Genomic DNA, 27,126 nt, shown 5'->3' with positions numbered 1-27,126 from the left:
CAATCAGGTAAATCTAACTAAGAGCGGGGGGGGGCACGGGCCAGCTCTGGTTATGTATGTGTGTGTGTGTGTGTGTGTGTGTGTGCACGCATGTGTGTGTGTCCATGTGTGTATGTATGTACGTACATTGTGTACTCCTGGTACAGGTCATGCAGGGTACTGGTAGGCAGTCTGGCTCTCCTCAGTAGAGTAGGTGGCAGGATGCTGTGGTAGAGCTGCTGTGTGGGGTCAGAGCGTGCTCCAGAGCTGTCAGCGCTGATGTCAGCAGGAGGGGATGGCCTTGCTTCAGCTGCTGTTTGCTGGACCTGGGCATTCCCAGGAGAATAGCCCTCAGAGAACACCGCATAGGGCCCCAGCCAGGCCTCCACATTTGATTTGATGTGATTGGGTGTCATCACTGCTCTCCCTGGACTGGAGCCAGCCTGTTCCCCACACTCTGCTGAGACAGTCTGAAAGGAGGCAAAGAGCACATTAGCTGGGTTTAACTGAAGGACACATTTCTCTCTCTCTCTTCCCCCCAGCCAATGAGAAGATTGAAGATATCAATGGGTGTCCTAAAAGTCAGTCTCAGATGGTGAGTGTACTTCCTTGTTATGCCTTACTGTCCAGCTGTATATTTACTGCTTAGTATAAATTATAGAGTGTATGTGAAGTAACAGGTTAATAAACATCTCCCTAGGAAAGATGTACTCTCATATAGCAGTTTTACCGGTTATAGAAAAGGATTTCTTCAACCTTGTGGAACATTCTGCGTAACATCTTTGTTGCGTGTGAAAAAGCTACATCGCATACTCAGCCTACTTAAGGAAATGATTTGCAAATCAAATGGGGAAGTAAGTGATGATTAATAACTAAGCCAACTTGCTATGTAAGTTAGGTTGTTATGTGTAGGACACATTAAAATTTAGTTTTGGCTTCCACATTCCCTCAAAAATGCTTCAGTAGAGGAGCAGATTCACGCTCACTGAAACATCCTGAGACATGAATGAGAGTGCTTCACTTGTCTTGATGGAAATTGACCATTGTTCCCAGGTTTCCCTAGCACAGTGGAGAAGCTAATGAATTTGGCCTAATGGCTTGTTAAGACTGAGGTGCAGCCTGGTTCAGGCATTCATTCAGGCGTTTCTCCCAGTCCCTGGGCCGTGCTGGATTCTCCATGTGAATTAGCCAAATCCCAACACCACCAAATGATACCCCTCCAGGGTCTCCTTTTCTTCTTGATCATTGTGATTTTAAGATTCTGTATCCTTTGGTTCTCTTGATTAAAACAGTGCTCCTAAAAGTGAGTGGCCCTTTCGCTGTAATGGGTTTCAATTTAGTTAGCAGGCCCCTGCTAAGAGCTTGCTTCGACTTGTGATGGTTGCTTATGGGTGCTTTTAGGCTTGGCTGTCTAAGTAAGTACAGGGGGAGCTGTTGGCATGTGTTTGTTCTGATTTGTACTAATGTGTGAGAGACCAGTGGGGGGGAGTTAACACACTCTTCTTGGTTTCATAATGTTGCATTTGGCGAAAGGCTTTTATGCTGGGCACTGGCTTTCCAAACTTATTTTATTCTTTTATTGTTCCTACCTTACATACCTATTTTAATGCACAAGCAAAATGCACATTCATTTATTTAAATGAGCACTTAAAAGTAAGTAAGTAAAATTTATTTGTATAGCGCTTTTCACAGACATAAGTCACAAAGTGCTTTACAAGAGCATTATACAACATAAAAGAGAGAAAAACATTGAAGATGGAAGAAGTGACCATCCAAGCCCCATGTTTAAAAAGAACAAAACTAAAAACTGAAAAACACAATACATAATAAAAATACACAATAAATACATAAAATGCAGACTTGGTGCATACAGATTACCCAATGCCTGTCTAAACAGATGTGTCTTTAGCTGCCTTTTAAAAGAATCCACAGAATCAGCAGACCTTAAGGGTGTGGGCAGAGCATTCCACAGTTTAAGTGCAACGGCCTCAAAAGCTCGATCGCCACGGGTCTTTAGGCGGGTGCGTGGGACAGACAGTAAATTTAGCTTATTTGACCTAAGAGAGCGAGCTGATGAGTGAGGGTGACGTAGATCAGCCACATAAGCAGGAGCCTGACTGTGCAATGCTCTGTAAGCAAAAGGTAAAATATTTGGACAAAGAGGTGAGTTCAAAAAGGAACACATGCATGCGCGCACACACACACACACACACACACATTTGTTGAGGCATCTCACTGCCTTAAATGGCTCCTGTCCTTCCTTGAGAATGATAGGGTACACATGAATAGCTGTTTTTGTAGCTGTCCATCCTGTCTTAGCTTCTTTAAATTGCCCCCCTCCGCTAATAACAACCACCCAGGAAACAAAACCAAATGCTTCCCTTCCATTTGCATGTTTAAACCAGGGGTATTTTGACATAGGATTGTGAAGATGCGGGACAATAGCTTCCTTGACATATGCTCCTTACTTTACCTTAGGCTGACCCATCAGAAGCTCGATTATCCTATATTGTTACTGTTTTGCTGTTGAGCTTTTCAAGAAGAAAAAGATATCGAGATGTGTCTTGGTGGTCATGTTACCATGTTACCATTCTTTGCAGTAACTTAAGGAGTGAGTTCACCAGACATCCAAAATGTCTCATTTTCTTTCATCCAACAGAGTTTAGTAGGAGTCTATAATGAAAAGCAGGAAGGTAGTCTTACTGTACTGAAGTTTCCTTTTCCTTCCTTCAGTTTTCTCATGCTCTGATGGAGACTGCAGGTCACATTCCCCCTGTCTGTAATGCATTAGTGATGAGTGGGCATTTGATTTACAGCACCCTTCAAATAGCCGCCTCCCTTCCCCCCGTGAGCTTTAAAATAATGTGCAGGTGGCCATCCCACAATTTTAAAGCCATATGTCCTGCCATCACTGGCCATGTTCAAGTGTACCTGGCCCACAAACCTCTTCAACTCCGAGCCATTCAAAATGGTTACTTGCATCTGCTGAATTTCCACAGGAGTGTATGACCGCAGGTCCATTCCATCATCAGGGGTCCCTCTTTCAACCACTACTTATCAGCTGTTAATAGAACATGTCAGAGAAGTGCTCACCAATTTACAATTTATTTATCAATTTGTTTATTTTTGGGTGTACGAACTCATCCTTTTTTAGTTACCCTTGAGGAAGTTAACTTAGAATGGCTACTTTGCCTTTACTGATGATAGCTATGATGCTAAAATCCTAGTTAATTAACCCTAAGCTGGTTGTAGTCAAAATGAACAACTAGCATTTGAATGTAGTTTCACAATAAGTTATTTCTGAAATGTTTAATTTACTTGTTTGAGGAATTCAACTGCTTTTTGACAGGCAGTTGTTTTGTAAAGTATTGATTAGCCACAATGCTTTCATAAAAGCATTGTCCATAGCCCCTGCTCTGCCTTTGAATGCACCGCAGGTCTCTTGCTGAGAACACCATAGCTGATTACAGTGGCACTTCCACCCATGTCAATGGAGCTAGTTACTAAGGAGCTCTGCATTCTCTCTGGTCCTGGGAAATATTGTCTATTATGATGTAGTTTCAGAATAATTAAAGGAGCAGTTAACCTCCCATTGTGTAATGTTTTGTCACGGTAACAGTGTAACACTATACAGAAGGTTCTCTGCTGTGCTGTTTATTGCTGGGAGCTGTGCGCCACATTGTGTGAATGAGAACATGCTTAGTCTTTAAGCCACAATATCAATATCATATCCACCACATTGATTGACATCATATTGTGATCCCAGGCTGAGGAATACCTGGAGGTAGAGTTATAGCCGGATCTGCACTAATGTGAAAGCAACATTATTACTCCATTTTAACTTCATCTAACTTAGCTACATTTACATTTATTCATTTAGCAGACGCTTTTATCCAAAGCGACTTACATCGGTTACAGTTCTTAACAATGTTATCCATTTATACAGCTGGATATTTACTGAGACAATTGTGGGTTAAGTACCTTGCCCAAGGGTACAGCAGCAGTGTCCCAGCGGGGATTGAACCGGCAACCTTTCAGTTACGAGTCCTGCTCCTTAACCACTATGCTACACTGCCGCCCACAGCTACAACTGAGTGTACTCCCATCTCATGTCAAACCTCCAGTTTCCAGCAGGCACTGTGAAGCTGTTCATACTACTTCCTTTGGCCAGCCTACTACTGACATGGACATATATTTGAATTCCCTGAAGACAGGCACATGCCAGCTTAGCTTATAATGAGTAATCTAAGCATTTGAGTCTAAATACACTCTTGGTCACACCTACCTGGTCTGGTATCATCAACCAGCTTGTGTTCAGAGCAGCCTTCCCACAGCTGGAGTTCAGCTCCTCAGCTACCTTACCAAATCAGTTTAACCGAAACACCAGTGAAGAGCAGTCTATTTAAAATGAACCTGATAACACAGTCACTCCCCATAGGAATAATGGAGGTTTACAGGAATACATCATTTGCACCAAACATTGTCAGTTCATGCATTCAGACTGGAGCAAGACAGCAACAGAAAGAGCTGTAGGACACTCTGCAGTTCCAGCTCATGGGAGTGAGGTTCCATTCACATGTGTCCTGTTTCTTTCAATACAAGTCAGCTGTAGCGCAACCAGCATTAAAGAAACGTGAAAATTTTGTGCTTGATAATGACATAGTTTGCCAGAAATATTGTCAGCTTATAAATATTCATTATTTACCATAAGATCTTTGTCTGATTCTTGGTAAGTGACCCATGCAAGCAGAGTTGAGCATGGCTTTGGTTGTAATAGCCCTAGTCAGGCTAGAGTACATTGGCTATTGTTATTGTTGTTTGATCAGCCTAATGTGGAGCACCTGCCTGGTCACGTACTTCATGTCTCCCTGTTATTTACTTATGCTTGATAAGCAGCACTTTCAGCAGGTCACAATGGTTTATCCTGACAATTCATTACAATACCTGTGAGCAGGCAAAGCACAGTACAATGCCAAGCAGAATGGGAAACCTACTGTAAGTGTATGTGTGCCCTCTGAGGAACCACCTGCATTGGTCTGTGTTCTAATAGCTTTCTTTCAGTTATCAATATGCTGCTGTAAGGTAAGCCTGCCGTGATGAGGCTGTGAAACTTTCTGAATTACTCTTTTGCATAGTAAGTGCTCACTGGTGAATGTATACATGAAATAGCGTTGAAAGAGTTATTCTAAAATGTACTCAGCGCATATACACTATATGTGTTCCTCATTTTGTTTACTCATCTTTGCAAGTACTTGACAGTCATTGCGAGACTGACATAGAGGTGCTCTAAATCAGTAGTATACATATTAGAGAGTTGCATCATAGTCTGCGGTGCTTGCATCTGACTGAAGTAGTAGCTATGAAACTGGCTGACACTGTACAACCTAACCTGTGTTCAAGATGTTCTCAATGAAATGTTGCACTTTATTTGACCTTGCCAAAATCTGAAAAGCTTTGTGTCAGTCACCACTGTCTGTCTTAAAGACACTGCGATGTTGGATTCCTACAAATGATCATGCCCTTGCACACTTGAGCTCTCATACAAAATCACTGCTGCAGGGGCTAGAAAAGTAGCAGCTGTCTGGAGTGAGGTTATGTAGAGTTCCTACAGGAGCAACACACAGCCCATCCTTTGGGTCCACTAAGAATTAATGCAGATTTACACAGGTAAGAATTAGGAACTCTTGGGGATGGTTAGCGTTCTGTATCCACTCTTTTGTGTCATGAGTGTGAATCCACTTGTGAGGACCTGGTGTTGTGATGAAGATGATGGTTACTGTTGTTGCCACTGTACTTTTGCGGTGGTTGTAGGAGTATTGGATATATAAGTGATGGTGTGTAAATATGGTGTTGTTGTAGGTGAGTATTTTTTACAGGCTACAGGTTGGTATTGATGTGGCAGTGGTAATGTCAGACAAGCGCGGAGAGATGCTTTCATTACAACCCAGTCAAATGTTTGTTCCTTGAGTCAGGTGCAAACATTCACTGATATGGCATTTATAATGGTTAAAGCCCAGCTGTGTTTGCTTAGAGATTAGTTTCCACACATTTCACCCAACATTGACACAGCAAACAGTGTTAGAAATGAGATGACAGGCTGCTAAATGTTTTCTCAGCACAGAAACCCCATCTAAGTTCCCTTTTGATAAGGTTTACAACAGGTCATGTAAAATTTGCTGCAAGAGTCTCCTGGCATCCTTAGTGTCAAACAAGACTTTTTTGTCTGATTTTCTTTCTGATTTCATTGCCATAAACAGAGCAAACAGCTTCTATGCATTAGCTGTGGAGTGCTGTTGACAGTGTGTTTCTGAAATCCTTCAGATGTCTTTGCTGTGGTTTAAGAAGCTGATTCTGTCCTGCATTTTGGTGGAGGGGTGGAGGGGTTATATTTACCCCCCATGTCGGGCTCCGTAATTTCAGAGGGGTGAGGAATTTGGGGAAGGGTGTGAGCAGGTTTCCTGTCGGGGTGCTGGATCTTGCTCTATGTGAGCTAAGGAGAGGAGGTCATGTTACACTGTCCTGCTCTTACAGATTTTTTATTCTGTTTATTTCCTTCTCAGAGTGACAAAGCTCTTTCATTTACTGCTGAATCAGCTTTTAGTGGGCTAGCATTTTAAAATGGCTACAAGTGGAAGTTTTCACACACCCTTTATTCACACATCTGTAATTAGTATTCGGTATTAAGTTCTATGTAAATGTAATCCCAGACTGAACCTGCTGATAGTAGTAGTGTTTGGTTTGTAAAGAATGGATGGGATGTTGTTTTGGCTTTGATCTACAACATGCTCAAATGTTATAAAAACTGTAGTAACTGTGATAGTCCATTAGATGCACTGCCGCAGAACCAGTTGAAGATTTTTCATTTTTTTCATGTTGACATCCATCACACACCCACATGGGTGATTGAATACAGAACAATTGCTCAGTAACGGAACAGAAATTTTCTGTATGCTGTTTATTCTTGAATGGTTCTGACTGTTCACCATAATTGACTTTGATATATTTTTGATGTACCTTTATTTATTAAATAATTGGATGATCTAAGTTGGTGTTTAAGAAAAAAAAGGCTTTAGTAAGTTCACCTGGTGTGATGCACACCCTGGACTGTTTCTCAGTCTGTTCTCAGTCTGTTCTCAGCACGGCTTGACTTGCAGTCAGATAAGAGCCCCTTTCAGACATGCACTGAAAGCTGGAACTTATCTAGCCATTACCTGGAGGAGCTGTATGTGAGAACGCAAATGTTCGAATCAGTCGGACTGGACATGAGATGGACTTCACTCTGCCAGCTCCCTAGTACAAAGTCCGTCGGATTGAGTCCACATGTGAATAGAGCAGGTCATGTTCCGGAGAATACACGGCGAGCGAGTGGGCGTGTTGATGACGTTTCTATCTTTCTATCATGCAACTGGCACGAAACGGGAAGAATACAAACATCTGCTTCGTACTCTTTTCCGCGTGCCTGCATATTGCTTTCCACTCATTCGTTGACATTGCGGATACTCCCAAATACATGCTATTTTGAGTCCAATGATCGTTAAAGAGATAGTTAGCTATAGCTATACTGCCAAAACTTGTCTCTTTTGATGATTAATAACGTTGGTTAGTAGTTTATTATCTGGTTAGTAGCTAGCTAAGCTGTAGCTAAGTAATAGTGATAGGTATAGTGAGATAGGTGAAATGGTGACCTAACATTACATAGCAAACAACAAAAACTTACCTTACCTATTATAATAAATGTATAATTAATAATAAATTATGTGTACCGGTAGCACCATTTGAATCGCTATGTGTGATATTTTTGTATAGGCTACCCAAAAGTACAATAGCTATGTTCGCCTTCTCTTCCTCCATGCCACATTATGTGCCCGTACCACCGAACGGTACGACATTGAAAAGAAAAAACCTGAAAATACTTCAACTCGCGCATACTTTTTGTGAACTCGTCAATACTTTTCACTTGTTAGAATGCAAGTGGCGTCTAACTGGAAAATACCAAGAGGAAATCTAGACGTTTCTGAACTCACAACGCGACAATGTAACATACTACAAATGTAATCATTAATGGTTGCATACTGGGTACTACACTGAAAAATAGCATGCAGTATACAGTGTATACTTGTGTAGTACGCAGTACACAGTATGCAGTAGGCTGTTTTGAATACAGCCACTGCGATTTCTGCAGCGTACTTTTTGCATCATGTCCTGCCTCCTGAACACTGTACCCAGACGCCACCCTTCGCCTAAACCAAACGGAGTATTTCCAGTAGGTGAGAACGCATCTGACACGGACAAGCTCCTGTTGTGTGCTACATGTGTGAAAGGGCAACTCTGGACAATGTGCGGACCTGATTCTGCGGACATCGCCCGGAGTTCATATGTGAAAACTGCAAAGGTCTTGATGTGCTTAGTGAGTGCTGGTCTGTCAGAGCCTCTCCTTACAGAACATATTGCAGCAGAACTGGGTTAGCACTGACGTGGTTTTAGTGACAGCAGTGAGTAAAAAGCACTCAGTAGTCCTGCATAGCTGTAAGCTTCACATGCAGTTTTACTGCAGTACTCATCCCTCTGAATACAATGCACAATTTATCTCTGACTCACCTCTGCCAGGCTGAGAAACAGATACCACATACCATTATTTGTTTTGTAAGTGTTGTTTGAGTAAATGGTCGTGTGGTAAGTTTCAGTGTAACATCGAAGCAAAAAAAAAAGATATTAACATTTGGAGAGGGGGAAAAGATGTACATGTTAGTTTTGCAGTGCCACTGGTGATACTCTGCTTTATGTGTAACATTTTCATTAGTTTGCTTTAGCTGCCTTTGCCCTTGCTTGTTAGAATGATATAACTGAGATTTTCCTTCCGTTGATTACACCTTGGAGCTACTCCATATTGCTTGTCAGGGCATTAATTTTTTAACCAGACTTATGAGACTGAAACTAGGTTACAACTCTTCTTGTTCACATGTCCTCTGTTATGCAATATTAATCCTAATCAAATCCATATTTAATTCTGTAGTGGAAAAGCATGTCCACTGTACTTTAGCAATGCCCTTTGCCATACAGAGGTAGTGTGGGTTCCTCATGTCCGTGCATGTCTACTCTCTCCCCCAGATTGAGAACATTGATGCCTGCCTCAGCTTCCTGGCAGCCAAAGGCGTCAATATCCAGGGCCTGTCTGCAGAAGGTAAACCCTTCACAGCTCCTCACTTACCTGGAGACTAGAGCACACTCTAAATCTGCTGTTTTAAACCATCAGGAATTACAGTCACGGGAATTATGAATCAAGTATTAATATTCTGAATATTTAGATTTGTGGCTGGGGAAATTGATTAATGTTAGTCGCTGGTCTATTATAGTGGTCACACCAGTTTTCTCTCCCATAAGAAAAAATATAATAACTGTAATGGATACTAGAAGCAGTGTAACATATCTTTTATTTGCAGAAGTAAGCTTTAGTGTGCCATGGTGTTTTCAGGATGGACAAGTTCTAACCATAACCCCGTCATGCCCGTGTCTCTCCCTACCACACAGAGATACGGAATGGCAACCTGAAGGCCATCCTGGGGCTCTTCTTCAGCCTGTCCCGCTATAAGCAGCAGCAGTCCCAGAAACAAGCTTCCCACCATCATCACCACCACCAGCCCCTGTCCCACCAGAGCAGCACCCTTGGCCAGCAGTCCCCCACCCCAGCTGGGAACCCCACCAGCATGCACGGCCAGCTGCTTGCCCCTTCAGCACACACTCAGAAAGCACAAGCAGAGATGCAGTCCAGGTAAGCCCCCACCGTGTGATGCATGCTGGGAAAAGAGGAGTTTAAGCGTTGTGGCTTGGCCCTGGTCTTGGACTCCCTGAAACTGAAGGAGGTTAGCCACTCTAGCACATCGTAGTCCGTGAACCCTCACCATGGTTTCCAAATACGTGGGCCTTCCTTCACTGCATTTAATGTGCTTTTCTGTTTTTGTCATTGCATAGCTTTGATGTTAACTCTTTCCTCCAGAGTTCCTGAAATGGAGGTAAATGCATTACATGTTGTCTTTGAAGTACATGTGGGCACTTTGGTTAAAGATATTTTCTTAAACAAGTCTTTTTTGTCTTTAAGCATCACTACCCAGATGCCATTTTTGGCGATGGTCTTTTATTAATGATACTCTTTTTGCTGCATGTTAATTTGTTAAAAAAAATACATTAAAATTAATGTATTTTTCCCTCAGCGATGGTGTCTGCATTTCAAGATACCTATCTTCCATGTTTTATTAATGACATCAGTGATGTGCTTACTACTAGTCAAGTTCATTCATCAGTGTCTTCTTGTACTGTTGTTTTCTGGGGAGCGGGAGGGGCTGATATCTGTGCATTTCTTGCTTCCTCTCTCTCTCTGATCACACGGCAGCATCTGACAGGTCATGTCTCTCGAGCATCGTAACATGTGCTTGTGCCTCTCTTCTTCTTCTTCTCCATCTTTATCATCTCATCCTACAGTCCTCCAACCAGGAATTGCTCTCACAGTAAAGCGCTCAGGGGTCAGAGAAAGTCCTCTAGGTCAGCTCTTTTTTGTGTCCCACACCCCCATCCCTCACCCCCTTCCTTCCCCACCCACCGTGCATGCTTAAAAAAACCATCCCGGGTCAGTTTGAGAGCCCTTCCCCACAGTCACGCTTCATTTGAGATATCCACTTAATGGAGTGTGAGAAACCTTTACATAACCCCTGGCCCCAACTGTGATTGGTGTGTGCATGACAGTTAATGAATATGTGATTTTACCAGGAATACAGCTGTATTGGGCTGTGCTCTGAGAGAAAATGGGCAATTCCACCTTTTTCATACAAATTATTAATTACAAATATATATTTTCATCAATTATTCCCATTATCTAATTTGAACATTATCTAAATCCACATTGGATTAAAGGAAGGTTTCCTTTGTAAAAAATGGCAAAATAAATACCTATTTTAAGTTAACATTTACTTTTAATTTCTGCTTGTTCCTTTTCTTCTCCCCAGGAGTGGTTCATGTACATGCTAGTCCAAACCCTTTTGGCGTATAGTGGTACACTGTCCCCACCTACTGGTCAAAATGTTCAAACTACATGTCCCAGTTGCTTCCAGCAGAAGATTTAAGCAGCACTTTTTCATTGAAAAGTTTGCTTCTGTGTTTGTGAATGCTGCTCCACTGTATTTGACACTTCTTATTATGTTATCCACCACCTTATATGTACTCTATGTGTATGTCTTGTTCTTGTATATGGAGTGTACACATGCTGAAAGATTACAAGAGCTCAGGAATCTTCTTGCATTAAACAGCTCTGGCCACATCCACTCACTTGCCATAAAGGTTGTGTTTTTATGGCTAAGCTGCAGGTTTGTAAAAGGATGCAATAATATTAACCCAATTCCAGCTGTAAGATAAAATAATGAGATAATGTAAGGCTGAAGAAGTATCATCTATGCTGTCCCCATGAATGAGTCTTTTGAGGATAAGGGAACAGATCTTCATTTAAGGCAAAGCTAATAACAGTGCTTCACTGAGAGTAATTAGACATCATCATGAATTAGTCTTTTAAAATGAAACATGTGAATGTATCTCAGCTGAGAATGTTAAAAACAGAATTAAAAATAGTCACATGGTCTAAAAAAGCTAATAGTAAATTTGATGTGAAATGCTGTAAACAGATGGAAAGGTAGCTGTTGGTTCACAAGTCAACATCATGTCAATGTCCCCGTCATTCATTTTGATGTGGTTTTGTGGCTGAGCATATGTCCCCAGTCAGTCAGCACTGACTGATTTGTCCTAAACTACATATTTAGACATATTTAGGCAGGAGGCAGGGAGATTGCTCTATAATATCAGCAGCAGTCACAGCCCGTCCTCAGAGACATTCATGCCCATATCTGCTGAATATATAATGACAGCTCTTTGACCCACTGAATGCATACAGCACTGTCCATCTCCCTAGCATTCATTATGTATTTGAAGAATGTAATGGAAGTATGTAATTTGATTTTGTACCACCTACACATACACCTTTATGATAGCAGTAATAGTAATCATAATGCCACTTCAAGTAAAGCACTGGGGGTCAGAACAGTTGAGCTGCAAGTGCGCAGATGAGTGCTGATCTGAGTACAGTGCTCATGGCCAGCATTTCCTGTTTCTCATGGCTGTCTCTGGTGTCTCGGTCTGACCACAGGCTCCCAGGCCCCACCACGAAGATGTCAGCTGCAGGCAGCGAGGGCAAGCCCCGTGTGTCAGCTAGTGCCGGCAACAGGCGCAGCCTGAGCTTCAACAACTTTGACAAGTCCAGGTCCTCCTCTCGGCCGTCCAGCAGCCATGAGAAAGGTGAGTTATGGAGCAGGGAACATCAACATTGGGGCAGTCTGAAACTCCAAAAACAGAAAGGTGCTGGTACATCCTGATTGGTTGCTCTTGCACTGCCTTCTAGCTGCCTCTCTTCTAATTGTGTTTGTTGTCTCTGTCTCTTTAGCTTTTGTAAGCTATTTTCAGCATACAGGTTGCCTTTATGACACAGATTCTGGACTTGGTGCATAATTAGAGTTTTATTCTTATTCTTATTCATTGTGAATTGTTTACTAATGGGATCCTGATAGCTTAAAATGTAAAGCAGTGAAAATCTTTTCTGTGCAGTTCATTCTAGCACATAAGGTTGAATGACCTGATGCTGGTGGCTATGCATACTGATTAGTAGAAGAAACATGGGTTTGGGGTGTACCAAGGCTACGGGGTCGTCCTCTTTTAGTTTGCATAATCTTGGTTCCTGTCTGTTTAACCAGTTTCATGTGAGTGGGTTTGAATGTACATCCATTATTTTTGGGAGAACTCCCATCCGCAGGAGATTCCATGCTACCTGAACTGAAAGGATATACTTCAAGCTCTATGGTAACATAGATTATATTTCCAGAGACTGCTTCAGTTGTAGTTTTGTAAACACAATGAGTTTACCAGAAAGGCTCAGACTACCTCCTAACACAGACACGTACAGTGTGAGTGGTCTTGGCCCTTCAGCACGGAGACGCTATGAATTATACGGCAGAAATCATATCTCACATTGGAGATACTGTTGCATGGAGTTGTTTATGGGACTGAGGTGTCAGGCCCAGGAAGGAGCACAGCATCATGAGAAGCATGAGCTTCAGCTTGGTTGCTCCCAGAATAGACCAGAGGCAGCAGCTGTGGTCTTGCTGATGTGGTGACAGTGTTAGTCTGTCTTACCCCACAGAGCACCATAATGGCATGCTTGAACCAGAGGTGGTGAATCCTCAGTTTTGCTTACACTCTTGGTCTTGGAAAGAGAGTGTCTGAACCCTGTACACAACTCATAATGCTTCAGTTTAGAGATTGTAGGTTGTAGTGACACATTTGCATAGGTAGCATAGGAGAGCAACCTTTACACTTGCATTTTAGTAGTAAGTGTCAGTGATGCCTTAACTGTATCGCACAAATGAAGCAATAACCGCACACAGCTTCAGCCCAGATTGTTTGTCTCTATTTACACGTATCCTGAAAAAGAATTTTTTTAAAAAAGAAAAACTTGGGTCTTGACTCTGTATGTGGTAATTCTCTGATTATAGTAAGTGTCAAGCCTACGTCCCTGTTACATCAGGTGAGTGCAGTGAAACGTAAACTGTACTGTAATACACACCTTCTTACTAAATGATAACAGTGTCAGTATTTCATCTAGTGACATGCCTGGCTGTGGTGAGACCGAGAAATACTGGTTGCCACAGTGTCTTTGTAGGACCTCGGTTACTCTGTGTGTTGTTGTTTACATGCTTAAGACATGACGTGACATTCTTAGACACCTTCTTTATGAGCGTGTTGAGTAGATTTGGGACAAAGCCAGCTCAGTGAAGGGTTAAATCCACTCTGTTGCTAAGGAACATGTGGGATGTGTGGGGCAGTGGGAAACAGCTGTTTCTGGAGAGGGTCTTTTATCCATAATGACTGGGCTGTCGGCACCACCACTATTACGGGTGCATTAACAGGCATTACCCCTGCTCCCTGAAATTAGGAGCTGATGGCCTCCCACTGGACTCGGGCACCAAAGACAGGCAGGTCTCTCGGCACCTCGGACATTCATTTCCTGCTCAGTGGCTGCGTGGGGTAGGGTCGTGATCCAGGGGTGTGCCTGAAAAATGGGCGGCAGTAATGAAAGCCAGGATGAGTAAGAGATGTAAACAGAGATTGGTCAGACATAACTCGCTGCTTTCATATACAGCCCATGGATCAGTGAGTGGGAGAGTTCTCTGGGAGTTTCACAGGTAACATACCGAGTTCTGTTGTATTCATATATCCTGCTATATATCATTTGTATGTGCACGTCAGTGAGACTGGATGTTGCAGTGTTTGATTGCTTAATCTGTATGGTCTGTTTCTCTTAACTACATGTCAGTTTGTTGAGAAATCATTTGGATGAAGACCTCATGACATCACCTTATCTATTTGCATGAAGTGTCTAGCATCCAAGACTAACAGCCCTTGGGCCTGCCTTGTGCCAATTGGTTTTATTTTTAGAACTTACTTAGAGTTCCACTCATAGCAGATTCATAATATAACCATATTTGTAGGGCTAGGCGATAAAACGATAACAATAATTATCGCAATATAATTTTCCTCGATAGAAATATAACAAATGTTCGATAAATGCTTGATATAATTCATTTCCATGCTTAGATAGCATGCACAGTGTAAGATTATAGTAACCTCTGACCAGACATTTTTCAGAATAAGGGAACTGTTGAGAATGGCGGCCTCATTATCATAGTTACAAAGAAAGCTCCACACCTCTGGCACCACGTTACAGTTGGAGCCAAGGGCAATTGATTAAGGCAGGCGATAGCCATCAGTTGTAGAATACAACTGGGCCATTGGCAACCACCACCAGACAAAGGAGCCTTTAGCATCAAAAGATTCTGACTTGCATTGGGAGCATAGGTTGATGTCGCAACATTGTAAATCTATTGTCTGTTGCTGTTTGTTTCATGGTATAAAAGGCTGATGACGGTAACAGTTCTCTGAATTAAAGCTTTGCAGGCAGAGATTCTGCCTGATTCCATCTCCACCAAATAAAGCTTTTCTCCAAGCACGCTTTTGGTGTGGTTCGTTTACTTAAATTATAAGAATTAAAATTATAAGAAAATCCAACAACAGAAATGAATCACAAACTGCCATTCATGTTGCAGGAACAGAGGCATTCATTGCGCAAGTTAGGTTACACGGTGAGAGGTATAAATTCAGGCCAGCACGTTTGTGTTGTTTACAGACACAGTGGCTGACAGGCTTGTAGTTGGAGCGAAATAAGCAAAATAAGCAAAATGAGCAACACCAAAGAAAAAACAGTGCCCATGACCAACTCAAAGGACGAAGACATCGTCAACAAGAAAGGTCACTCAACTTCAGTAGTTTGGTGATATTTTGACTATTTACAATCTGACAAAAAACAGAGCAGCGTGCACTGCAAACTATGCCGAAGACATGTGCCATCAAAGACGGGCAACACCATAAACCTGTTTCATCATTTGAAACAGTGTCACCTGTTAGAACACGCAGAAAGTAAGAAATTGCAGTCCCCAACGAGTGTTGTTAGTGGACCCTTGACAAGCACCAGGCCAGTACCCAGTGTCACTACCCAGAAGCAAACAATTGGATCAGCATTTTCCAGGACCATGCCTTACAACAAAAAAAAACAAAAAAAAACAAGACATCACAAACGCAGTTGCATATTGCATTTTACATGTGTGCTGTATCACACTGCAGCACTTAATTTTTCTATTAAGATATTTATTTTGTTGAGGAAAAGGGACTGAAAAAGGATTTTACTTAATTTTACTCATGCATATTTTGATGTTGAAAAAAGATTTTATCATTATAATTGTTTTGAATGTTCTGCCTCAGATTTGTGAAATGTTTTGCTGTTTGGCAGGTGTTTGTCATGTTCTGACCATACAGAGTAGTTTAAAACCACAATTAACTGTCTGTTTTCTTCAACCTTCACTCAGGAGCAAAAATCATCCTTTAAACTTTAATGATTTGACATTAATCGTTATGATTATCGATATCGACTGATATGAAAATTTTTATCGTGATAACATTTTTGGCCGTATCGCCCAGCCCTACCGTATACTTTCTGTGCTTACCTATACCTTACTAGTAGCTGTAACGATATGGCCACCAAGGCCTTTCAGTTAAGACGGTGTTGGATTTATTAGAACGGAGAATGGAGTGAGGTCATGGACCTTTGACAGCTGCACTGTGTATAGTAAAGTTGTATTTATACATTCAGCTTCAGATCAGATTTAGTGTGATGTTGGGCTGCTGCTCTGTGTATGGTTTAGTGGTATTTGTATATTTGGGCAGAGCGTGATGTTGGGCACTTTACTGAGTGCTGTAATATTGTATTTTTCCATTCATACCCTGGGTCATGTGATGTTGGGCACTGGACAGGGTGTGGTAATATTGTATTTTTCCATTCAGTCACTGGGTCAGTGTGAGTGCTGCAGTGTTTAGTTAGATCCACTGTCCCCATGGTGGGTCACAGTGGAGTATTGAAGACTTATAAAATAATTATAATCCTTTATGAATGTAATTCTGTTATAATTATAGTGGGGAATTGTAAAATAGGTGTGTGATTTCTGGCTGCTTTCCTGTGATGCCTCCAACACACGAAACAATAATATTCTTTGACCATATAGCAGGGTTTTTATATGCACAGTACACAGAGACTGTGTGTGTCTGCACTGAGACCAGCATTTATGCTATGCTGGATTGTCTCTCACAGCACATTGATTGGTCTCTAATTACTGCACTTTTGGTGTGGAAAGAGAGGGTGTGTGGGGGAAGCAAAGAGAGAGGGAGGGAAGAAGGGAGATGGGTTACTGTACATCTCTCTGAGCTGACCCAGATCAGCCATCTTCCAGTGCCTCTGTGCTTGTCAATCAGAAGTCAGCTGCTGGCTTGTCACTTAAGTGATAGTTGTGATGTGAAGTGATAGAGGCAGTCTGTGATGTCATCGATTGGTCAGAGTTGATTAGCCCTCCATCGTCACCAGTATCCCATCATGGGGGGCATTGATTTTTCCCAGCTGTCAAATTCAGCCCCTCCAAAATGGAGTTGACCATGAGAAGAGGGAGGTGGGGGCAGGATTCGGCAGGCAGGGATCAAGGAGAGAGGAGAGAAGAGAGTGGGAGGGTGTTTTATCATTTGTCTGAAGGTAGGAGGGCCTCAGATATGCTGCCTGATCTCAGTCTGCAGATTCTCTTTTCAACTATTCAGTGCTGAGTGCAGGTCAGTATTTTTTAATGTTTCTCGCCCAGTAAGCATGTTCATTGGGATATGTGGATGTGGGATTTGTAAAAGCTCAGCCGGGAGATGTCTCTAGAAAAGCCAGAACATATTCTCTGTTCTGGTCAGTATGAGTGAAGATTGTGTGCCTGTGCTTTGTGAACATCCACTCTAGAATGAGACAGTGATTCAACCAGTGTTTCAGTATGTCCACGTAAGCCACAGTCCACTGATGCCATGTGTAAGAACATAATTTTTATGAAAGGCATTTCCTAAGTTTGAAGGGAGTTAAGGGGTTTACTTGTATTTCTTGTAGTTCTGCACTGGCTGAGGGTGTGTAAAGTTATAGGAACTTGAAATCTTGTAAACATATAATTGCTATACCACAGCAGAGCATCTCATGCCTTTCTGTGTAGTAACTGGAAAGACCTCTTCAATGTACAACATCTGTCATGTTACTGGGACTGGCTTACTACCACAGTTCCTGATATTACCAAAGTTGCTACCATCATTTGTAATATTTGTAACTATGAATAGATGTAGCGTCATATTGTCATTTTGCAGGGAACAGTCTTCAGTCCTGTCCAGCAGTATCTGCCTAGAGAAATGAATCGGAGTTGGTGGAAACACAGGCAGCTTAACCAGAGTCATTTCATTTGTATTTATTTGTGTGGAGGAATTTTAAAAGTTCATTAGTGACAAAGAACAAGGGCTGAGGAGCTGAGATTTAGCTGTTTTTCTGTGGGTAGATTTATGAAGACATCATTAGTTGGTGGAATACAATAAATATTCTCTTTTGTCAGACAGCTCCTTGACTCAGACGTTCTCATGATACTCACATGGCAAGGAGAAGCTCGTTTGACATCACTGGCCTCCTTTTATTCATGGTGTGTTTCATAAGTGGATCATTGCATAGGTTTATGCAGCACATCTGTGGCAGCTAGTGAGCTGGAAACAGGGGAGGCTGAAACATTACCTTTAAATCTATCATTACTTTCAACCTGTTCCCCTTTATCCTCCTTGATTAACAATAAAACAAATAATTCACAGAATAATTGACACCAATCGCGTAAGTGGAGTAAATGATTATGCTCGCCAAACAGCGCAGATTGTCTGTAGTTTGTGTGCTTGTGAAAGCTACAATGTGAGATTAAATGTAAACACTTTGGAACATGTACAGTTTTCTGTTCTTTGCTCTGTTCTGTCAGTGCAGAACAGATAGATATGGCAGATAGATATTGTGCATATTTGATTAAATGAGTAATTAGCCCATGGCATGAATATAAATGATTCTTCACCAGCTAACACATACTGTAATATTGTGACAGCTTTGTCAGAATGTTCTAGCGGTATTGCATCATTATCATCATTAGTTGGGTCCAGGTAGGACTCTGTAGCATAGCTGAGAGTGAAGAAAACTGGAAAAAAACAGTAAATTTAGAAATTAATATTGTGAGCTGATGTAGCACTCTTAAGCACTTAAGCCCATCCCATTTTAAATCAACGATTAGTAGCAGGTTTTATTAATTATGTGTGGGAAAACACTGGGCTTTGATGTCGCTGAGTGCAGTAAAGGATGCGCTTAAGTGCTTCTGACAAGCATAATTTCCACGCACTTGACCTACGAAATGGGGTCCGGTCCACAGAGCAGTCGTGCGGGGCCTCCAAATATCCCCATAAGCCAGACCCAGCTGAGGTTTGGAGTCCCCTGAGACAGGCCCTGTTCCAGGAGAAAGGGAGAGGGGGAAGTAGGAACATAGAGGGGGAAACATAGAGTTCAGGAGGTTACAGCCACCTCTATAGGGGCCCACTCTGTTTCTGTGTGCTTTCCTTCAAATGAGGTTTACTAATGATAATAATTGAGCCATTACAAGCTAAGCAATAAAACACGCTATTATGAATGACTGGACCAGGTGGACACCACAAGGGTTAGTCATTTACTTTACCCCTGTGGGGTGGGGCAGGGTGTCACCTCCTCTCTACATTACATTACATTACCAGCAGAGCCACTTGCATATGTTACAGTTTTTATGTTATCCATTTATGTGGCTGGATATTTATTGAGGTAATTCTGGGTTAAATACCTTGCCCAAGGGTATGGCAGCAGTGCTCCAGCGGGGAATCAAACCAGCAACCCTTTAGTTACAAGCTGTGCTCCTACCACTATGCTACACTGCCGTCCAAGAGCGCATCTGAGAACATATTGTTGAGAGCCTTGCTCATCATGAGGTAGGTAAGCTCATACCAGCACGCTTGACTGTGATCAATTGGAATGGGTGTGTTATAGCTTCAGAATAATCATGGAATACACCAAAAATACAATATTCAGCACAGATAACTGTTATGTGATGAAACACGTCTAAAACACAGCTAGATTTGTTCAGTCTTATTTGATTTCTGTAACTATGATAGCTTTACTGTTAATGTAATGTTATGTTAGTCAACTCCCAGAGGATCGAAATAAGTTTTATTCCGACAAAGAAGCCTTGCTTTGTGAACATGGGGATGGTTAGGATTTAGTATTCTGAGTTTCAAGCTAGAAAAGGCATGTCCCATATGCTGGGTCCCATAGTAAGTCTGTAACATGAGTGGCAATGTAGCATAGTGGTAAGGAGCAGGACTTGTAACCAAAAGGTTGCCAGTTTGATTTCCCATGGGAGCCTGCTGTCATATCCTTGGGCAATGTACTTAACCCAGAACTGGCTCAGTAAATATCCAGCTCTATAAATGGGTAACATGTAAAAATTTGTAACCTATGTCACTCTACTGGTATCTGCTAAACGACAGTAATGTAATGTAATGTAACAGGGAGCTTTCATGCCCACAACATGGTAACCCATTTAGCCATCTGATTTAAACCATCTTGCTGTTAGAATGGTGTTAGGTGGGTCCTCTCCAGGAAGTGCTGTCACCACTGTCAATGTAATATTTAACAATCCAGTAGGTAACTGACTGTAGACAGTAAGCAAGTATGCATGTGTGTGCCTGTGCATGTAGGGGAGAGCTCATTCACTATGAAACAGAGCAGGGGAATGAGGCAGACCGTCAGAACATTATGTCTCCAAACTTTGTGCCCCTGTCCAGGGAAGGGAAGATGAAAGGCCTGGAATGAACAGAGTCCCGGGAGGTAACGGCTATCTTGTCGGGGTCACATGGGAGTTTCCCCCGGCTAACATGCAGTGTTCGCGAAACACGGCCACAAAGTCGTGTTATTGATGCAATGTTGTAAGAACATTCTGTCTGGGGTCGGGAGTGCAGTGGGCTGTCCTGGGGCAGAGTGAAGTAGCAGCCCGCCCACCCAGAGGGAGGCGAGCGCTGAACAGGCAAGCTCTGTGATGATTTACGCATTGCCTGGCCGCACTCACCAAGCATGCACACACTCTGCCCTGGCAGTTTGGTTTTGAATTTTAAGCACCTGCTTACTGTAACCGGTGGTTGCTTCCTAGAGGCAGTTGAAGTTTTTTGTTTTTTTTTATTTTTTAAATCAAATCATTTTTTTCCTCTCACTCTGCTTCACTTTAGTCCCTCGGCATTGGATGTGTGTAGATTCAGTAAGCTTTTACTGCTGCGTGTGTTAAAGGATTTCATTTTGTTGGAAACTCGTGGGTCATAACATATCATACTATCAACTACCCAAAACTGTCAAAGGACTGTCAAAGGTAGGTCGTATAAAATATCCTGGTAAAAACGATCCGTTTTATTTTCTACAGTCCTAGACTGCTGGCAGAATCAGAACATTTTTTATTTCCATGTATGTAATATTTCTTTCAGTGTTTGTGATTTCAGGTTTTCAACATTCTTCTCAACATTTTACTACATATAAGACTATAATGACTATAATTAATGAGAGTGATTGATTTGAAAGACTTGGGCTGCATGATCTCTCACCTGTGGGCTGTGCAGAAGTTGTAACTTTGATGGTTATGTGTTATTTATTTTCCTGATCACTCCTGTTATGGAAACATATGTTTTTGTAGTAGTAACGTCATTACTATTAGCTTAACTTACTAGCTTGTCTTTAACTTGATGCACAGTGTACAGTGTGTTGACCTGCTTCAATGACTACTTTTCTGTTAGCTGCACCCTATATTTGGTTGTCATTACCTAATGACTGTTCTCAGCATCAGATGGACTGTTCTCACAGATGCATTGTGGTATACTTTATCAGAGACAGCAGGTTGCTATTCTCAAAGTGTTGTGAAGTATTCTATATGCAGTGGCGGCACTGCCTGTGTGTCCAGAGAGTTCTGTGTCAGATAGTTCTTATCGTGGACGAGTTACAGTTCTTCTAATCCTTTCATCTAATTCCCTCTGAACTAAAAGCTGCTTACAGCCACTTCCTATCTATGTAGGGGCTTTTGATGGCTGTCAAGGTTCTCACTTCTCCCCCATGTATCTGTCATTATCTACAGAGCCACCTGAGATTATCAGCACGCAACCTCCTGGGATGAGTGAGCATGCCCCATCCTCAGGTTCAATCGGCAGCTCCACCCTGTCCTCTTCCTCCTCCTCCTCATCTGCCATCCCCCAGCCCAACTCCACCAGCAAGCCCTGGAGGAGCAAGTCTCTAAATGCCAAGCACAGCGCCACATCTTCCATGTTCTCCGTCAAACAGGATCCTCCCAAGCAGCAGCAGCCATCCGCTCTGCTGGTCGAGGCCCCCCCAAAGGCCACCCCCATTGCTCAAAAGTCCATGTTGGAGAAGCTTAAGATCTTCAACAGCAAAGGGGGCTCTAAATCCTCCAGCGCGGGGAATTCGACAGATGGCATGGTCACTACATGTGAAGCAGCAGTAGAGAAGGTAGAAGCTGGCTCCAACACCGCGCCATTGGAGGAGGCAGAGGGCAACGCACGGCCCTTGAACGGCTCGGTTGGCCTCACCAGCAGCCCCAAGATTGCCCTGAAGGGCATCGCCCAGCGCACCTTCAGCAGGGCTCTCACCACCAAGAAGAGCTCCCTGAAGGTGGCCGAGAAGGACAAGGACAAGCCCAGAGAGAAGGACAAAGCCAAGGAGAGCTCCAAGTGCACATCCGTCATTGAGAAGGCGGAGCCCAAGGAGGAGCCAAAGGAGGAGGCAGTGGCTGCCCCTGAGGCAGAGCCAAAGAAGACCTCCAAGATTGCCAGCTTTATTCCCAAGGGGGGCAAGGTCAGCAGTTCCAAAAAGGAGAGCTCAGTCCCAGCGCATAGCAGCATACCAAAGCCAGGGGCCAAGACTTCCGGCACAGGGAAGGCCTGTGGGGCGCCCTCTACTGGTAAGGATGGGGAGAGGCCACGCAGTATGCGGCTGGCCAGTGGGCTGTCGTTGTACAAGAGCCAGCTGGAGAACAGGAACTCAAGCTCTTCCTCCAGCCTGGCCTCCTCTGAGGGAAAGGCCCACAACAGCACAGCCCCCATGGCCAGTACAGGTACAACACAGTCAACAGCCAGCAACACTGTTAGCGTTCAGCTACCTCATCCTCAGCAGCAATACAGCCACCCCAACACCGCCACTGTGGCCCCCTTTATGTACAGGTAAGCCTTTGCTGTTGTTTTAATTATGTGCTCTCCTGTAACCACTTGATTAACTTTCTAACCTACGGTCGCGTACGGTCAAACCGGTGTGATTAGAACAGTAGGTCAGAATAGCCATTTACAAGTGACGCAACAAAGCAACATTTGTTCTAAGCCCGCAGCTTTTTTGCATAAAAACTTTCTGCAAATGCAATATTTATTTTTCAGTGCAGATTCACATAAGTTGCAACATAAGCAGCATAACACAGTTCTGACTCTCAAATCGGAAGAATTTTAGCTAATGTTAGCTTTGAGGAAACAGTGATTTAATGTTAAAAAGTATAGCAAATGTGGTAGTGAAAACTATGAGCACGTTATACTTACTGAGTTAACCGAGCAGCACAATTGCACTGATGTATCCACGGATAAAGCAAGTTTATTAATTTCGAAAAGAAAGTATAAAAATATGTACTATAATGTCTGAAAATTATTTTTCGAAAATAGTACAGATCACATTTATGTATCTATATTTCTGAGTACCACGAAGCATACCCACATTCGCTGCTGTTTTGCCCACCAAGGAAAACCAACAACAGACTATCATGTGTGCACATACAGAATACCAGGTTTGGGTATGTCTGCTGCAATTCTATATGTTCTATGTGCAAATATAAATGTATGCTGGATGTAACCAGCATATTCACTCCTGTGGCCCCGGATTTTGATCCTTGCCACAGGGATCCTATGATCCTTGAATACCTTTGAAAATATTGTCATCCTGGAAATTCATGGATGAAAAGAGCTCAGATATTCTACTGTCCTTAAACATCCGCAAGAAAGTTGTCCCAATCGTTTACATTTACCGCTTGTGAAATATATCAGTTATTTAGTTTGATGTGTTTTATTGTCAGTGTGCTCATATTGCTGACAGATTGGCTGGCTTGTTAGTTTGCACAGCAAGCCAATTGCCTGTAATTGATTCATGTCCTGGTTAAAACAAATTAATCTGAAAGCAGTGTCTCAGTAAGTGTTTCCCTCTGCAATTCTGTCTTCAGAATATCATTGCAGCTGTGAAGATGATCATTCAACTATGTATTTATCCTTAACAAGTCACAGGAAAAGTCACACAAAAAACACTGGATTTGAGTGGTAACACTGTACCAAACAAAGTGGCTGTACATTTGTTTATTTTTAATAATTTGCTTGTTGTCTCAAATCTTTCTTAGCACTTAAATATTAAGATGTGTCTTGATAAATTACTGTACTCTTCTCAGGGAACCCCCAGGTATATCTCAAGGCTCAGCTAGAAACATACCCAGAATGAGGGCATTCTGACACATTCTCAGAGAGGAAGCCTCAGTGCTCTTTGAGCAGGTTGCTGCAGGACAGTTTCAGCCCATGCAAGGCCTTACTTTACAGTAACCCTCAGGTGCTTGCATGCTTCCTGCTGATGATAGGATCTGAAACAAGTCATTAGACTGTCATATTCCTTCATCTGTTTCACCAGAACTCTGCATACATAGGGTGTTAATGGCGCTTCCTCGTGGACCTCTCGGTGTATATCCCCTGCCACATGCCATGCTGCTGAGCACACTCCAGGCTGTTCCGGTGTTTCAGAAGGAAGGCCTGCAGTGGGTTTGATCCACATGGCTGTTTTATGAGACCTGAGAATGGTGGGTGTACCATTGTGCTCTAAGCACTGTGGTGTGTAACCATAAAAATCACAAAAATCAGCAGTTGGGGTCACTCTCAAAAGAAGAAGAAAAAACGTTTTAGTCCATCAATTAATTTATATCTGCAGACATGGGAGCCGCAGAACAAAGAACAACAGAGATTTCAGCTATGAAGCCTTTGTTAGTGTCATAGTCGAAACATTGTTCTTTGTTCTACTGCTCCCATGGATCTAGAAATAACTTATGGTCTATGTACTGATTTTTGTTTTATGAGGCGGCCATGGCAATGATCCAGAATATGCCCCTTTGAGAAATCTGCCGCTGGTAAGCGCACTGAGGAACCGTGATTTAAAGCTGCTGTCGAAGCCTCCTGCTGGAAGAGCGGGTGCCAGAGACCTCTCCTGCTATGCTGGGCAGATTGGCACCACTAAGTGAATGAGAGAAGTGTTGAATAATGCAGGCTCCAGTGGGCATGGCAGCTCCCCTCACTCTGTGCACCCGTTCCGCAGGTCGCAGCCAGACACGGCGGGAACCGTGACAACCGAGGCAGGGACGGGTGGAGGAGGCGGAGACCCCTCCTTCCTCAGCAAGCCAGTGCAGACCTCCATGGAGGACCTCACAGGTAGGGCGTCATCACACACATCTGTCCCTTGAGGCAGCATTAATCTCACGAGCATCCTGTTCATTATTTCTGCCTGTAGGAGCCTTGGCGTGTGTGGTTTTGTAAATATTTTACCATTAAGGGGTCTGATTCAGTCTAGCTGCAAGGCGCTTTGTTCCTAACAACTGATAATTAGTTTAGATTGAATCAAGCAATATGCCTGCAAACTGTGTACAGATAAATCTTAATATTAATACTAATACTCCATTTACTGTATAGACAGATTATGAGGTAAGAATTTAACAAGAGAAGATTTTTTTTATGAAGTGAAGTGATAGTATCCAGTGAAGAGATATTTGTGCTTGGACTGAGAAGAAAATTCTGCATTTAAGGGTATAATTCTGTAGTGTGATTCTTTTTTACTGTAGGCAGTGTGAAATTATTTTGGAAAATGGGTTTATTCAGTAGATTTCAATACATGACAATATTCAGAGGACATTCAAATCCATTGTAGGCATTTTCTTTGAGCCCCCTTGTTTGAGAGTAAATGGGGTGAGGGTGGAGGAGTTCAGTCCATCCCAAAGGGAAAGCTCCATGCTGTGGTGTTTCATTCAGCAGCTGTGTCAGCTCTGAAACTGTGGATAGAGGGACAATCATGGCCAATGGGAGCACAGGGTTATGCCACATAGGGGAGGCTGTCTCCCCCTTCTAATTTCTCTGCAGAATGTGTGTGTGTGTGTGTGTGTTTGTGTGGGGAGGTGTGACTCTGAATTATGGAAAGTTAAGAAGTGATGTAATCCCCCACATTCCTCTGGACCCACCCCCACCCCTCCACACCCTTACTGCAGTTGCATTACAATTATCACCATTCAGGCGTTACAACCTCCAGAATGGTAATTAAAGATTCATTAACATCTTGTCCCTGAGAGCTTTGTTAAATGGGCGTGGCAGCTTTGCTCATGTTCCAGTGAAAGCTGTCACGCCTGTGGTGAAATATTAAACACCTCAGCCCCCAAAAACCAGCCAGAGCTGTCCATGTTTATCTGGGAACTGCTCACTTGGAGCTTGTGACTCACATTACAACAGGTCTTCACAGCACTCCCTGGTACCTCAGCAAGGACAGGAAGGGGAGAGAGGGGCGAAATGGAATCCTTGTGAATGTTTTCTTTTAAAAACCGAAGCGTGACTGTAATTGGTTTTTTCATGATGTTGAGCGGGGCTGAGCTGGGTTTGAGGCTGCCACTCCCCACTACCCTGCTCCAGGCTCTTTCGCTGCTCCCACAGCCAAGACATCCTGCAGGAAGAAAGGGCCAGGCCAGTGCTGAATGGGAGCAGAGGGGGTAATCTGCATGTTAAAGGCCGTTGATGTCATGGAGTTGTTAAGGCTCCTCTTAGAAGCTGGGCTGTGTGTGTGCGCATGTGTATGTGTGTGTGTGGCTGGCTGACTGGCTGGACAGGCCCTTTCTCCTGTCTGTCAGAGTACTCTGAGTGGAAAGAAAAACATTCTCATCACAGGGAGAGAGAGCAGAGCAGGGCTAGGTGTAGCTGTGGCGCAGTCCTTCCTCCCTCTGCTCCCATCCTATTGAAGCAGTACACTACAGAGAGTTTACTCCAGAGGGATGCGTTCTGCTCGGTGCGATCGAGAATGTGTAACTATGCCCAAAGGGACATAAAGGGCAGGAAGATCAGGCAGAGCTTTAGAACACTTGTCAAAGTTTGGAGAAGAAGAGGAAATGTTTCACCAGAAAGAGAGGGGTCCTGAAGCTCTGAAGAAGGGTGGGTCCACAGCAGGAGGTACCAGCACTAAAGAGGCCCCTGGCAGAGATCAGACCAATCCATCCCTAGGTGATGTTGGCCCCCGGCACCAACCCCACAGCGGTGCTGCTGTGCTGCAAGTCCTGGACGCAGCCTGCACACAGCCCAACCGCCTGGGCATTTTAAAGCCCCCCTTGGTGGCGGGGGAGGGGGCACTGAAGAGGGGGGCTGGCTGGCCCAAGGCAAGCTGCATCCCGGTCCCAAGCCGGAGGGCCCTACTGACGACGGGCAATGCCATAAAGACCTCTGAGAAGAAGGTGACCTGGAAGAGTCCCG

At 43.2% G+C, this 27,126-nt stretch overlaps 1 protein-coding gene across 1 annotated transcript in view; it reads left to right on the top strand.

The window, feature by feature from the left end:
- The window catches only part of LOC118787672 (neuron navigator 2-like), a 96,338-nt gene that overhangs the window by 7,824 nt on the left and 61,388 nt on the right, over positions 1-27,126 (top strand). The window contains exons 3-8 of the mRNA XM_036543237.1: positions 522-574; positions 9,088-9,160; positions 9,508-9,748; positions 12,164-12,312; positions 21,684-22,782; positions 24,944-25,056. Coding sequence (XP_036399130.1) covers positions 522-574; positions 9,088-9,160; positions 9,508-9,748; positions 12,164-12,312; positions 21,684-22,782; positions 24,944-25,056 — 1,728 coding nt within the window. The remainder of the gene's footprint in view (positions 1-521; positions 575-9,087; positions 9,161-9,507; positions 9,749-12,163; positions 12,313-21,683; positions 22,783-24,943; positions 25,057-27,126) is intronic.

Source organism: Megalops cyprinoides, chromosome 13, assembly GCF_013368585.1.
Source record: "Megalops cyprinoides isolate fMegCyp1 chromosome 13, fMegCyp1.pri, whole genome shotgun sequence".
NCBI lineage: Eukaryota > Metazoa > Chordata > Actinopteri > Elopiformes > Megalopidae > Megalops > Megalops cyprinoides.
The sequence above is the reverse complement of the archived record's forward strand: the minus strand, read 5'-3'. Positions and strand labels throughout refer to the sequence as shown.